Genomic DNA, 14,123 nt, shown 5'->3' with positions numbered 1-14,123 from the left:
CTGCACTGGGAACACCCAGGTACCCCGTCACCTCACACGTCACCGTCCCCCGCGCTGGGGACACCCAGGCACAGTGTGGCACCGGCACCACGGGACCCCCCGCACCAGGGATGCCTGTGCACGGCACAGCAGCGGCGCGGCCCCTGGCACAGCGCCTGGCACAGCCCCAGCACACGCCCCAGCGTGGCACAGCCCGACCCCTGCCCAGCCAGCCCAGCTCAGCCCCCCGCTGCGCCCCCCATACCCCCCGCCTGTCCCCAGTGCCACCGGGGCGATGTGCTGCCCACGGCGGGTGCCCGGCGTGGCACGTGCCTGGCAGCCACGGCCCAGCCTGGCCCCGCTCCCGGCTGCTGCAGGGGCTGCAGCGACGTGCTGAGCCCGGTGCCGCGGTGCCAGGGCAGGGCCGCCGAGCAGATCTGGGTCGCGGCACCGAGGCCAGCCCAGCCTGGCAGCGCTGGGGGCTCCGCGGGTGCTTATGGCCCCGGGGGGGAGGGTTTTGGGGGTGCCAGCACCCTTCTGGATGCCACGTGCCGGACACTGCCCTGGCACCCAGCCAGGAGGAGAAGGTGCAGAGCACGGATGTGCCAGCGCCGGGAAATCCTCGGAGCTAATCCCAGGGGAGGGGAGGCCTCGGGCGCCCTGGCCGTGCCACGAGTCGCGGGCAGGGCTGTGCCGGGAGCCTGCGGGGTGCCCGAGGGGGGACGCCGGAGCTCTGCACCCCAAGGAGTCCCTGGCACCAGCCCTGGTGGGTGCGCGGGGCCATTCCTCAGCTGGGGGCCCCCGGGGACCCACGCTGGGTGCTGGGGCAGCTCCTGGCTCATGGGGCGCCCTGTGGCACTGGGGCGGTGGGGACACCCCGCCACCCCGCAGGAAGTGCCCTCGCCCTGAGTCACCGGGCGGTTGCACAGTGCCGTGGCCGCCCGGCAGCCGGCACCTCCGGCAGGGAGAAACTCTGGCAGCTCCTGGAAGGATGCGTGGGGCCAGGTTGGCACCGGGGCCAGGGGACGCGGTGGGCCGCCTGCCATGCGGCGAGGGACCCTTGCTGCCCCGTCCCCGCTCCCAGCGGTGCAGCCGTGCCCAGCCGTGCTCGGGCTGCCCTGAGCGTGCAGGTGCCACCGGCCCCACACGGCGCCTCGTTCCCCTCCCGGCACGTTCCTGGGGCCGCAGCAATTAGCCGTGACTCAGCCGCTCCTTTCGGTTTGGAAAACAACCCTGCACACGGTGCTGCGGCACACGGCACACGGTGCGGAGCCAGCCCTGCGCAGGGATGCTCGGCCGGACCCGGCTGCTCGGCTCCCCCGGGGGTCCCCGGGATGGGCGCGGGGCTGGGAGGGACGAGATAAATCCCGTGGGGTCCCACCGTGGGGTGCCGCTGTGGGGCTGGGACCCCGGCACATCAGGTCGGTGTGGGGGTGCTGTGGGCAGGGCCCCCAGGCTGGGTGCAGCCGGGACGCCCCGGCAGCAGGACGAGGATGCCGGCTGGGGATGGCCTGTGGGCAGCAGGGCTGGGGCAAGGGGGCCACCAAGGCCACCGGGACGGCGGGGTGCTGCAGCCGGCCACGTGCCCGCTGTGCCCTGTGCCGGACCCTCGGCAGCCCCATGGCTGAGCCACCGCAGGGACCCTCCCAGAGGCCGGGGCTGTGCCCCGGGGAGCTCCCCGCGGGTCCCCGTGCACCCCAACACGGCTGTGCCCGTGCCAGTCGGTCCACGGTGTGGACGCGGCACCTGACCCCCCCCAAGGTCATCACGTGCCGCCACGCTCAGGCGCCAGGTGAGCCCTGCCCGGCGCAGCGGGGGGGGCACACGTGTCACCCCAGCCCCTGCCACCGGCGCTGGCCCTGCCCGAGGGCAGCAGCCGTCTGCACCCCTGCTCCCTCCCGTGCCGTGCCCCCCCGGCTGCACCCCCTGCACCACCCCCGGCCCCCCACTTCCACATCCCCCCGGAGAGGCTGGCCCCGGCCCCCTCCCCTGCAGCGGGGACCCCACTGCCCCCCGGGGACAAGGAGGCAGACGAAGAATCAGCCCATGGGTGCCAGGGAGTGGGCGTGAGGGCCGGCGGCCGCGTGCCCCGGTGCCCGGGTTGCCGGCGGTGCCGTGCGGCCACGCCACGTGACTGTGCGCTCCGCTTGCCGGCGAACGCCTGCGTGCAGAGGGATTTATTTTTACTCCGGGCTGGCCGGGTTGTTTACCTTGTTGTACCTTTTCCAGGAAAGGGGGGGTGTCTCTGCCAGGGACCGGGGTTTGTTCCTGCCTGTCGCCCCCCCCGACCCCCGGCTGGGCACTGGGGGTCCCTCAGGGCGTAACCCCCCCCCAGCGCTGCAGCCCCAGCACCCCCCCACGCTTGGACACCCTCCAAACCCGCTGCTGGGCTGCAGCATCCCCACGGGGTTGTGGACACCGGGTCTGGCTGGGTCCCGGTGTCACCCTGGGGCGCGCCGTGCCTCAGTTTCCCCAGCCATAGGTGTGATGCTGCAGGAGGGGGCAACCAGAGATGCCGGGGCCCATCCTGCGTGGGGGGATCCTGCACCCCCAAGCCCCCTTTTGTCCCCACGGGGTCCTGCTGACGGGGGTGGGCGGACGGGCAGGAGCCCCGGTGCTGCTGCGGGGTGCTGGGCAGGGCTGGGTGCTGGGGGTTTTGGGGTGTTTTTGGGCCGTGCAGCAGTGGATCGTGGCTGAAAAGCAGCGAGCAGCCCTGGCTCGTCCCCATGGCTCTTGGCCGCAGCCGGCAGCTCGGCGCTGCCAGGACTCGCCTTTCCCCTCCCCGCGGAAAGGGAAAAAAATCAGGTAAACAAGGCAGGCCTGGCCCGGGCAGGGGCACCCCGCGGCAGGCGGGGGCACCCCAAGGCGGGTGGGGACACCCCACGGTGCCCCGGCACCGCGGGACAGGGCAGACCTGGGTTGGGGGGCAGAGACCCCGGGAGGGGCAGGGTCTGGGGGTGCAGGGGTGCCCAGATGCATGGAGGCGCAGGATTTAGGGGTGAATGCACCCCGGGAGGGTGCCAGGACCCGGGGATCCAGGGAGGGTGCAAGGCGCCCAGGGGGGTGCAGCAGTGCAGGGTCTGGGGGTGCAGGGACCCCAGGAGGGTGCAGGGACCCAGGGATCGGGGGGGCTGCAGGGATATGGGGGTGCAGAAGGGGTGCGGGGGCCCTGGGGGAGGGGGGGGACCCCGGGGTGTTCGCCATGCAGGGTGGTCCGGGAAGGCCCAGCACGGGGAGCAGCCGGGGCGGGTGGGGGGACCCCTGTGGCCCCCTCCCGCAGGGTGGGGCTGCGGCGGGCTGCGCTGGCCCCCCTCGCCCGCACCCCTCCTGGCCGCGGCCCCATAAATCTCATGCGCTGATGTTTGTGTTCCCGTTGCAGCGCCACGGCCCCGGATCCCCGCGCCGCCGGAGGGAGGGGAGGGCAGGGGCAGCGCCGGGGGCCGCGGGGGGCTCCTTCGGCCTCACGGACCCCCCACCGTGGGCACGCGGGGTGGGGAACCCCCTCCCCTTTCCCACGCCTCTGTGGCCCCATAGTTGGCCTTCCCAAACCGCAGCTGGGGTGGGGACGCGGGGCAGCCCCCAGCAGCCCCCGACCCCGGGGGTCACGGCGGCCGCGGGTTTGGGGGCACAGGGCCGGTTGGCATCTGTGCCAGCCCATGTGAGCGGGCGCTCCCCTCCTCCTCCTCCTCCTCCTCCTCCTCCTCCTCCTCCTCCTCGGGTGCAGGGAGCCCTCTCCATCCCAGCGAGCTGGTTGCGGCGTCACGTGGCGCTGGCATGTGAGCCCTGCTCCATTTTTAGCCCCAGCAGCCTCCCTGCGCGGCGGCCCTGCTGCAGAGCCATGTGCGGGCGGGCGCCCGGCCGGCACGTGGGCCTGCCGCAGCGGGGACGGGGCGCCGGGAACCCCCGAGCCCGGGCCGGCGTGGCGGCGGCGCGTGGGCGAGCGTGGCCGAGCGTGTGTACGAGCACGGCCACGCGTGTGCGCGCGGCGGGAAGGCACGGCTGTCCGTAGGGCTTGGCGCGACACAGGCGGCACTGCGGCGGGGGAGAGCGGAGGGGCTTCCCCTGCGCCGCGCTGTGCACCGCCAGCGTGGCCTGGCCACGGCGGCGGAGGGGGACCCCACAACTCGTGGGGGGCTGCGTGCAGGGGGACACCCCCGCCCCCCCCCCCGAATGCGGCTCTGCAGAGAGGCACGTCCCCCACGTGTCCCCTGCGCGTCCCCAGCACGTGCCCCGTGTGGCCCCTGCGTGGCCCCGGTGCCGTGGCCCCGCGTGCCACGGGGCGGGGGGGTTGTTGAGCAGGCGGGGGGGGGATGCAGTGTCTGTGTGTGCGTGCATGTGTGTGTGCACACGTGTGCGTGCAGGGGCTGCAATGAGGGGGCTGTGCACGTGTTTGCATGTGCACACGCGTGGGTGCCAGGGCTGCAGTACGGGGGGGCTGTGCACGCGTGTGCATGCACATGTGGGGGGGCTGTGCACGCGTGTGTGTGTGCACACGTGTGCGTGCTGGAGCTGCAGCGGGGGGGCTGTGCATACGTGTGTGTGTGTGCACACGTGTGCGTGCTGGAGCTGCAGCGGGGGGGGCTGTGCATGCGTGTGCATGCGCGTGTGCAGTGGGGCCGCAGTGCCTGCAGGGTGCGTGTGTGCCTGCAGCGGGGGCTGCAGTCCCTCACTGCAGGGGGGGTGTGCATGCATGTGTGCACGGGCATGCGTGTGCGTGTGCAAGCTGCGGCTGCAGTCTCCGGGGGGGGGGTGCGGGGGGGTGCGTGTGCATGCACTTGCACGCGTGCAACCAGGAACTGCAGTCTCTACAGGGCCGCGTGTGCGGGCGCGCACCCGGGGGGGCTGCAGACCCGCGGGGGGGGTGGTGGGGGTGTCCGGGGGGTGTGTGAAGACCCCGTGGGACCGGGGGGGGGGGGTGCGCACACGGGGGGGGCTGCCGACGCGCGGGGGCACCGGCGGAGCGCGGCTCACGCAGGACACACCCGTCCCCGCAGGACGGGACCCCCCCCGCCCCCCCTGCGTGGGGGGATCGTGGCGATGCCCCCCCTCCCCCCCGGGGGTCCCCGCGCCGTGGGGCCGGGCCGAGACCCGACGGACCCACGGCGGGACGGGCCCGGGACGGGGGGGGGGGGCGGGCGCGGGCCCCCGGCGCGCTCCGGGCGGAGCCGCCGCGCTCGGGAGCCACCGGGCGGCCGCGCCCCGGTACTACCGGCCCCAGCGGGCAGCGCCCCACGCGGGACCGGCCTGTCCGCGCGTGGACACCCCCCCGCGTCCCGCGGCGGCGGGGGCTGTCCCCGGGGGTGCCCCCGCTCCGTCCCCGCGCGCGGGCCCGCCCCGCTCCTCGCCCCCGGGGTCCCGGATCCCCCCCCCCCGCCCCGACCGGGGCCGCCGCCGGCGCATGCGCACCGAGCCTGGTTTAAAGGTAACCGGGGGCCGCCGCGCGGCCTCGACCCGCCCCCGGTGCCGGCCCGCGCCCCCCCCCCGCCTTCCCCGCGCGCGGAGCGGCGCCGTCTCGGCCCCTCCCGGCCCCGCGCGGGGGGGGGGGCGGCGGGGCAGCCCCCGCCCGTGTCCCGCGGCCCTCGCCGCCCGGGGCGGGGGCTGCGCTGCGCTGCGCTGCGCTGATGGCGGCGGGGCCCCGCCGCCCCCCGGGCCGCCGCCGCCGCCGCGCCCCGTCGGCGGGCGGTAGCGGGGCGGCGCGGAGCGGCGGGCCCCGGCCATGAGGTCCACCGCCTTCCGGGCGGCCGAGCCGCCGCCGCGGGGGGGGCGGGAGGAGGAGGAGGAGGAGGAGGAGGAGGAGCGGGAGGGCGCCGCGCCGCACCGCCCGCCGCCCCGCCGGCCCCGGGAGCCGCCGCCGCCGCCGCTGGGGGCACACAAGGGCCGCGGCGGGGTGGCGGCGGCGGCGGAGCAGCAGCAGCAGCAGCGCTGGGCCGGGCTGGTGCCGCTGAAGCAGGCCGGCGCGGGGGATGCCGGCGCCCGGCCGCGCTACCAGGCGGTGCTGCCCGGGCGCGGCGCCGGGGAGGGCGCGGCGGGGCCGGGAGCGGGGCCGGGGCCGGGGCCGGGAGCGGGGCCCGCCGAGCCGGGCCCTCCGCCGCCGCCGCCCGCCGAGGGCAAGTGGAAGAGCGGCCCGCGGCGCGGCGGGATGGGGGCCGGCGGGGGCTCGCCGGGGCAGGCGGCCTGCCTGCGGCAGATCCTGCTGCTCCAGCTGGACCTCATCGAGCAGCAGCAGCAGCAGCTGCAGGCCAAGGAGCGGCAGATCGAGGAGCTCAAGGCCGAGCGGGACACGGTACGGCGGGGGGGGGGGGGGGGGGGGGGGGGCGGGCAGGCGGCGCAGCAGGGGTTAACCCACCCCCCCGTGGGGCCACCCCCCAGGGTTAATACCCCCCCCGTGGGGCCACCCCCCAGGGTTAATATCCCCCCCGGGGTTAATACCCCCCCCGTGGGGCCACCCCCCAGGGTTAATATCCCCCCCCAGGATTAATACCCCCCCACCGTGGGGCCACCCCCCAGGGTTAATATCCCCCCCCAGGATTAATACCCCCCCCCGTGGGGCCACCCCCCAGGGTTAATACCCCCCCCCCCGCGGGGCCACCCCCCAGGGTTAATATCCCCCCCCCCAGCCGGTGGTCCCCTGGGCCTTCCGCCCCCAACAGGTAAGTGCCCCCCCCCGTGCACCCCAGGGGTTAACGCCACCCCCCCCCGCAGGGGTTAACACCCCCCCGCAGCAGTTAACGCCCCCCCGTGGCACCCCAGGGGTTAATTCCCCCCCTTGGGGGTTAATGACCCCCCCCGTGGCACCCCAGGGGTTAATTCCCCCCCTTGGGGGTTAATGACCCCCCCCGTGGCACCCCAGGGGTTAATTCCCCCCCCTTGGGGCCTAATGACCCCCCCGTGGCACCTCAGGGGTTAATTCCCCCCCCTTGGGGCCTAATGACCCCCCCGTGGCACCCCAGGGGTTAATGCCCCCCCCCTTGGGGCCTAATGACCCCCCCGTGGCACCCCAGGGGTTAATGCCCCCCCCCCTTGGGGAGTAGTTGCAGCCCTGGGGGGGCATCAGTCCCCCCCCATACCCGCGGGTTTATTGCCCCCCCCGGCACCCTACGGGGGTTCATACTCCCCCCGGGGGTTGCTGCCCCCCGGGTCGGTGCCCCCCCCCAGACAAAGGCCGGCGGGGGGCGGGGTGACCGGCGGGGGCACAAAGGGCCGGGGCGGGGCGGGCCGGCGGGGGTTAACGGGCCGCCGCCCGTCGCCATGGCAGCGCGCCCGCGGGGGGGCCTTAAAGCGCCCGCGGTGCCTCCCCGCCCGCGGGGGTTAACTTAAAGGGGCCGCGGCCCCGCGCTCGGGGCGGGGGGGGGGGGGGGGGCGTGTGCGGTGGGCCCGCGTGGGCCCGGGGGCTGTCCCCCCCCCGGCCCCGCAGAGGCTGCCTGCCCCGCCCCACCCAGGCGGGGGGGCCCTGCCGGGCATTGCCTGTGCTGCGCTGTGCTCCCCACTGCACGGCTTTGTCGCGCCCCCCCCCGTGCCTGTCCTGCCCGCATTCCCCTATGGATGCCGTGCATTGCCCCATATGTACCCTGCCCGCATTGCCCTATGGATGCCGTGCATTGCCCCATATGTACCCTGCCCGCATTGCCCTATGGATGCCGTGCATTGCCCCATATGTACCCTGCCCGCATTGCCCTATGGATGCCGTGCATTGCCCCATATGTACCCTGCCCGCATTGCCCTATGGATGCCGTGCGTTGCCCATATGTACCCTGCCCGCATTGCCCTATGGATGCCGTGCATTGCCCCATATGTACCCTGCCCGCATTGCCCTATGGATGCCGTGCATTGCCCCATATGTACCCTGCCCGCATTGCCCTATGGATGCCGTGCGTTGCCCATATGTACCCTGCCCGCATTGCCCTATGGATGCCGTGCATTGCCCCATATGTACCCTGCCCGCATTGCCCTATGGATGCCGTGCATTGCCCCATATGTACCCTGCCCGCATTGCCCTATGGATGCCGTGCGTTGCCCATATGTACCCTGCCCGCATTGCCCTATGGATGCCGTGCATTGCCCCATATGTACCCTGCCCGCATTGCCCTATGGATGCCGTGCATTGCCCCATATGTACCCTGCCCGCATTGCCCTATGGATGCCGTGCATTGCCCCATATGTACCCTGCCCGCATTGCCCTATGGATGCCGTGCGTTGCCCATATGTACCCTGCCCGCATTGCCCTATGGATGCCGTGCATTGCCCCATATGTACCCTGCCCGCATTGCCCTATGGATGCCGTGCGTTGCCCATATGTACCCTGCCCGCATTGCCCTATGGATGCCGTGCATTGCCCTATATGTACCCTGCCCGCATTGCCCTATGGATGCCGTGCATTGCCCCATATGTACCCTGCCCGCATTGCCCTATGGATGCCGTGCGTTGCCCATATGTACCCTGCCCGCATTGCCCTATGGATGCCGTGCGTTGCCCATATGTACCCTGCCCGCATTGCCCTATGGATGCCGTGCATTGCCCCTCGCGGGTGCCCTGCCTTGCCACACGCTCACACCCGCATAGCCCGCCTGCCAGGCCGTGCCTGCCCCAGCCGTCGCCGGCGGGGCGGTGCGTGCTGTGTGCCGGAAGACCGCGCTGGCTCAGCCTGACTGCAGCGGTTGCGGTGGCCCCGCTTGCGGAGGGAAGGGCCACCCCACGTGGTGCAGCCGGCAGGGCTGCACGGCGATGCCGCATCCCCATGGAGCGTGCCGAGTCCTCCAACATGGAGGAGCCGCTGCAGCGAGGCCGCAACGGGGCTTTACCGCGGAGCATCCTCCCACGGGGGTTAAACTGCCGGGGAGACGGGGCAGGCAAACTGCGGGTGCACCCGGCGGGGAGTGGGGGCTGCTGCTGGCTCCTCTCCCCGAGGCCGGGTCCCCCCAGCAGCCGCGTCCCCGGGCAGTGCCGGCACCCCCCCGCTGCGCTTTGCCAAAGACCCTCTAAATGGCTGCAGCGCCCGGCTGGTGGGGACGGGCGAGGGTGGGGGACAAGTGACCGAGAGCGGCTGCCACCGAGTCGGGTGCTTGCTCTCTAACGAAGTCCACATCTGATTACAAACCGCCCTCTCCCTCCCCGTGCCGGCGGCACTGCCCGGGCGCTCGGGGAGGATGCGGCAGAGGTTGAGACCCCCAAATCATTCCTCTAAAAGTGCGGGGTTTGCAGCCGGCCGCAGCCCTCCTGCCACGGGGACGGGCAGTGCCGGAGCGGGGAGAAGCAGCAGGAGAGCGAGTGGCCATTTTGTGCCGTTTGCACATCTCAGCCCCTGCCCGCCAGCGTTGCAGTTAAACTGGCCGGGGGTGCGATGCCCGCAGCACCCAGCGCTGGTTGCAGGCGCTGCCCTCGGCCTCCTGTCCCCTCTGCAAGGGCAGGCGTGAGCCATGGCACTCCCGGCATGCCGGGAAGCCCGCGGTGCCGGCCAAGCCGAAGTGGGGATGGCTCAGGGGCTCCTCACAAACATGCTCCTGCACCCTGAGCGTTGCCAAGAAGTCACCAGGTAAATGCCGGGACGGGCGCAGTTTGCTACAGGCAGAAAGCAGGCAGCGCACTGCAGCGGCGTGGCGCCGGTCCTCTGCCGGTCCTGCACCGCGTGTGCCGGAGTGTTTCTGCAGGCGGGTGATGGTAAAGGTGTGGGTGCTGCGGGTTGGCTCTTCCCTGGGCTGTTTCCCTGCTGCCGAAGGGATGTGCCGGCAGGGCACCGTGCAGGCGGCTGCCCAGGGCTGGGGGAGCAGGGGCGCACGCGGGGTTCGCCCCCGGGAGCGCACCCACGAGGTGAACCCTCGCCTTGCGTTGCAGCTGCTTGCGCGGATCGAGCGCATGGAAAGGCGGGTGCAGCTGGTGAAGAAGGACAGCGAGCGGGAGAAGCACCGCATCTTCCAGGGCTTCGAGGTGGACGAGAAGCCGGAGGCGGAGGCGTGCGAGAAGCTGCCGCTGGAGTGTCCCCAGGACTTGCTGGAGCCCCCCCCGACCCTGCAGCCCAAGCACTTCCCCTACGGCAGGAACGGGAAGGGGCACAAAAGGTAGAGGGTGCCCGGTGGGGCACGGGCGTGGGGCCTGGGGGGGAAGGGGGGGACCTTCCCCTTGGCTTCGCCCTCCATCCATGGGGCTGGCATCCCCTGGGGCACAGAGGTGCCAGCCCAGCCACCCTCGAGCTGCTTGGAGAGGCTGCCCGGCACCGGCAGCAGATCCCATCGACCGTGGGCACCGGCTGCCCGGAACCTCATGAAAGCCTGGGCGAGGAGCAGGGGGGCCCTGAAATGCTGGGGAAGCCCCTCTCGCCTCTGGAAACATGCCTCTGGCCGGCCCTGGCACGGCAACCCTGGTTTGGGGGTGCCGGTAGCCCCGGTGCAGGGCGAGGATCCGTGCACCCAGCTTAGCTCCTCTTGCTCCCGCAGGAAGCCGACGTTTGGGAGCGCGGAGAGGAAGACGCCCGTTAAAAAACTGGTGTCCGAGTTCTCGAAAGTGAAGAGTAAAACTCCGAAGCACTCCCCGGGGAAGGAGGAATCGGGCGGCTCCTTGTCCGAAACTGTTTGTAAACGAGAACTGCGGAGCCAAGAGACTCCGGAAAAACCCAGGTCGCTCCTGGAGACCCCGCTCCGAGCCTCGGCCCCACCAAAGGGCCCCGGTGCCCACCCCAAGGAGAAGGGCTTCTTCAGCAGCGAGACAGACGACCTGCCCTATCTCTCAACCACGGAAATGTACTTGTGCCGCTGGCACCAGCCGCCCCCGTCGCCGCTGCCTTTGCGGGAGCCCTCCCCAAAGAAGGAGGAGACTGTAGCAAGTAAGCGATGGAGAGCCCACCGCGGCGCAGGCAGCAGCGTGCCAGGCGTTGGGGCAGAGCCGGCGGCTGGGGAACGGGGCTCGGCGCCCTCACCCCAAAGCTGGCAGAGGGCAGAGTCCCAGTGGCGGTGGGAGAGGTGCAGCCGGTCGTGCTGCGCTGCCGGCTCCTCCCGTGGCAGCCAGTAGCAGCCCTGGTGCCGGCGATGGGCTCTCCTGAACCACGTCTCTGGCTTGCCCTGCTCCGGCATGCTCCGGTTGCCGCCACGCCGGGCTGCCGCTGCCTGCGCAGCCGAGCTGAGGGCAGCGCGCTGGGCAGGGCTGCCGGCCCTGCTCAGTTTTAGCCACCCAGTTTGCCGAGCAGCCTGCGCGCCCGTTTGAGGAAGGGGTGAAGCAACTTCCCGTTGGCGGTTGGGAAATGTGTCTCTGGCTTGTGCCGCTGCCGCGCCGCACGGGTTCCTTGAATCTGGTGCCAGTTCTGCCAGCCCGCCCCTTCCTGGCCGGTCTCCTACGGGTCCCGCAGCGCGGCGAGTGCTGGCGATGGGGAGCGCTGGGCTGTGCCGCGGCAGATGCCGATGCTGCTGGCGAGGCTGCGCTGGATGGCTGAGCACCCTGGCACGGGGGGAGCTCGGTGTGTCTCCTGTCGGAGCGGCTCAGGTTTGCTTGCGCGCTTGGCCGAGGTGGGGACGGCAACGAGCTCGCCCTCCTGGCTCTGCCTCCCCCCCCAGGCCTCCCCGGCGGCTCCCGCTGCCCGCAGCCGGTGGCATCGCCCAGCCCGGCTCAGGACGGGGGTTCGGGAGGCCGAGCTGCGCTCCCCAAGGGAGGGACGGGCTGGAAAGGAGCGGCGGGGCTGGAGCACGGGGGGGGGTCCCAGCGTGGGGCTAACGGCCTGGCCTCTTGCCCTGCAGTTCCGTCTTGGAGGGACCATGTCGTGGAGCCCCTGAGAGACCCCAACCCCTCAGACCTCCTGGAGGTACGTATGCCGCCCCGGCAGGTGCAGCGGCCACCGTCAGAGCCAGCGTTGCCGCAGGTGCCTTCCTGGCTGTTTCACTGCTCCAGGAGAGCGGCTTGCGGCATTCGCTGCCGCTTCGGGGCCGGCGGCATCTTGTCCCCTCATCCGGCATAAATGGCGCGGCAAACCCTGTCTGCAGTTCGAGGACTGGGGTGGGGGTGAAGGTCCGGCCCCTCCGTGCCGTGGTGGCTCCGGCTGCCGGCTCAGGGCTGTGCGGGGAGGGTGCGGCTCATCCCTGTCTGTCGTTGCAGAACCTGGATGACAGCGTCTTTTCGAAACGGCACGCGAAGCTGGAGCTGGACGAGAAACGAAGGAAAAGGTGGGAGCAAAGAGGGTGATGGGGGCCTGGGGTCCCCGGCGGAGCGGGTGGTCTGTGCCCCCTCCCGCAGCGAAGGGTCCCGGGGTGTCACCCAGAGCAGGGGGACAGGACCCGGCTGCCTGGGGCGCAGCTGGGATGGGAACCAGAAATGCTGCCGGAGATGGGATGCTCCCGCATCGCTTCCAGCGTGGCGTCCCCGGTGCAGCCCCCTGAGCTCCTCGGGAGGGTCGGGTCGAGGCGCCTGCCCGCTCGCTGCCTGCCGTTTCTCACTGCCCGGGGCGTCGCGTTTTCCAGGTGGGACATTCAGCGGATCAGGGAACAGAGAATTTTACAGCGGCTGCAGCTCCGAATGTACAAAAGGAAAGGGATTCAGGAGTCGGAGCCTGAAGTTACCTCATTTTTCCCTGAGCCAGATGACGGTGAGTGCCTGGCCGTGTTGGGGGGCAGGCAGGGGTGTTGGGGGGCAGGCAGGGGGTGCGTAACGCTCCGGTGTCTCTCCCGCAGTGGAAAGCTTGCTCATCACCCCCTACCTGCCTGTCGTCGCCTTTGGCCGGCCCTTACCAAAACTGACCCCACAGTGAGTACCGGTATCACCGGCGGTTGGAGGGGGACGGGGCTGGGCTGTGCCGGGCACCGCTGCTCGAGCCGGCATCCTTGGCATCACCCACCGGGAGGGTGCTGGCACATTTTGGGTCAGGGATGGTGCCTCGCGGTGCGCTGACGACGGCTCTGCCCGCAGGAACTTCGAGCTGCCCTGGCTGGACGAGCGCAGCCGCTGCCGGCTGGAGGTGCAGAAGAAGCAGACACCGCACCGGACCTGCCGGAAATAGCGGTGCCGCCGGGAGCTCCGTACGTCGCCGTGTCACGCCGACGGCCGCTGCCCTCCCTTGCCTTCTCATTAACGGATGGTTTCGTTCCTCCGTGACCCCGGTTTTGTTCTCTTGGGTTTTGCAACACGTTCCTCGGACTTTTCCCCCCGTGCTGGCAGCTGTACCCACAGCGGCACCAGTCAGCTGCCGGCTGAGGCTTCCCGCCGGCTGCTTCGGTCCCGGGGGAAGTGGGCAGACCCCAGACCCTGCCTGCCCGTCCTCGCTGCCTGCTGCGGCTCCGCGCGCTGCCCCTGCCCTCCCGCAGCCGATGTTTGGTTCATTTTGGACATTCGGCTTCAAGCCACGGGCGGGAGCGTGGAGAGCACCGGGGCCAGACCCCCGCGTTGCGGGGGTGCCGCGTTTGCCAGCCGGGGAGGCCGCGTCCTGCTGGGACTCTGCCCGCCGCTGCCTTCTTGTTACGTTTAGTTAGAAAACGGGATAAACACCGGTTTGTACCTGAGCAGTGCGAGAGGCAGTAGCGGGTGCCGCCAGCGGGTCCCGGCGCTGCTGGCTGGTGCCGTGGCGAGGAGCAGGGTGCCAGAAAGTGCCAGGAAGCCTCTTTGGTTTTTTTTTTTTCCCCTCCTGAGTGGCTGTAACGGGGTCAGAGGGGAGAGTTTAAAAACAAACCTTTTTTTTTTTTTTTTGTGAAATAGAAATCCTATACGCACAATTTTGGGTTTTTTAATTTTTTTTTTGTTTTTATAATTTAAATGTTTCGAGGTGCACGAGGTGTGTCCCGAGGAGTTGGGTTGGTGTGAGAGCCGGCGCCGCGTCCCCTCCGCCGTGGCGTCCCCGTCCCCGGGTGCCGCCGGACCCCCGCGGCGTGGAGGCTGCCGGACGGGTGGGGAGGGGGCTCCGCAGAGGGGGGGCTCCGCGCGCCCCCCGCTCCGGCCAGGCTCTCCCCGGCCTCCCCTTCAGCAGAGATTAAACAGGAAAACCGCCAGCAGCGCCGCCTCGCTTCCTTCATTTTCCTTTCTTTTCGCTTCCCCCCTTCCCGCGCGGGGCCTGCGCCCCCCCAAGAGTTTTACTCCTCCCCACGCCGCACGCAGCTGCTTTCTGGCACCGAGGTTAATTGGCAGAAGGAAACTTGGGGGAAAAAAGGTTTAAAAAAGGAAATTGCTTTAAAAAAATATAT

General features: G+C 71.1%; 1 protein-coding gene across 2 annotated transcripts; it reads left to right on the top strand.

Annotated features, from left to right (window-relative positions):
- The first annotated feature begins 6,142 nt into the window (after positions 1-6,142).
- On the top strand, positions 6,143-13,741 carry MSL1 (MSL complex subunit 1). 2 transcript variants are annotated; one of them, XM_059830503.1, is made up of 9 exons: positions 6,143-6,262; positions 9,808-10,031; positions 10,407-10,792; positions 10,978-10,991; positions 11,663-11,761; positions 12,052-12,119; positions 12,414-12,538; positions 12,624-12,696; positions 12,859-13,741. In XM_059830503.1, exons 2-9 carry the CDS (start codon positions 9,829-9,831, stop codon positions 12,947-12,949), a joined length of 1,059 nt encoding a protein of 352 aa, XP_059686486.1. In that variant the 5' UTR covers positions 6,143-6,262; positions 9,808-9,828; the 3' UTR covers positions 12,950-13,741. The 2 variants fall into 2 exon arrangements, with proteins under 2 accessions (XP_059686486.1, XP_059686485.1); XM_059830502.1 differs by lacking the exon at positions 10,978-10,991 and having other exon boundaries at positions 6,144-6,262; positions 11,697-11,761.
- Positions 13,742-14,123: the final 382 nt, after the last annotated feature.

The sequence above is a fragment of the Gavia stellata genome, chromosome 28 (assembly GCF_030936135.1).
Source record: "Gavia stellata isolate bGavSte3 chromosome 28, bGavSte3.hap2, whole genome shotgun sequence".
NCBI lineage: Eukaryota > Metazoa > Chordata > Aves > Gaviiformes > Gaviidae > Gavia > Gavia stellata.
Note: the sequence above shows the minus strand (reverse complement) of the source record. Positions and strands in the feature narration are given on the sequence as shown.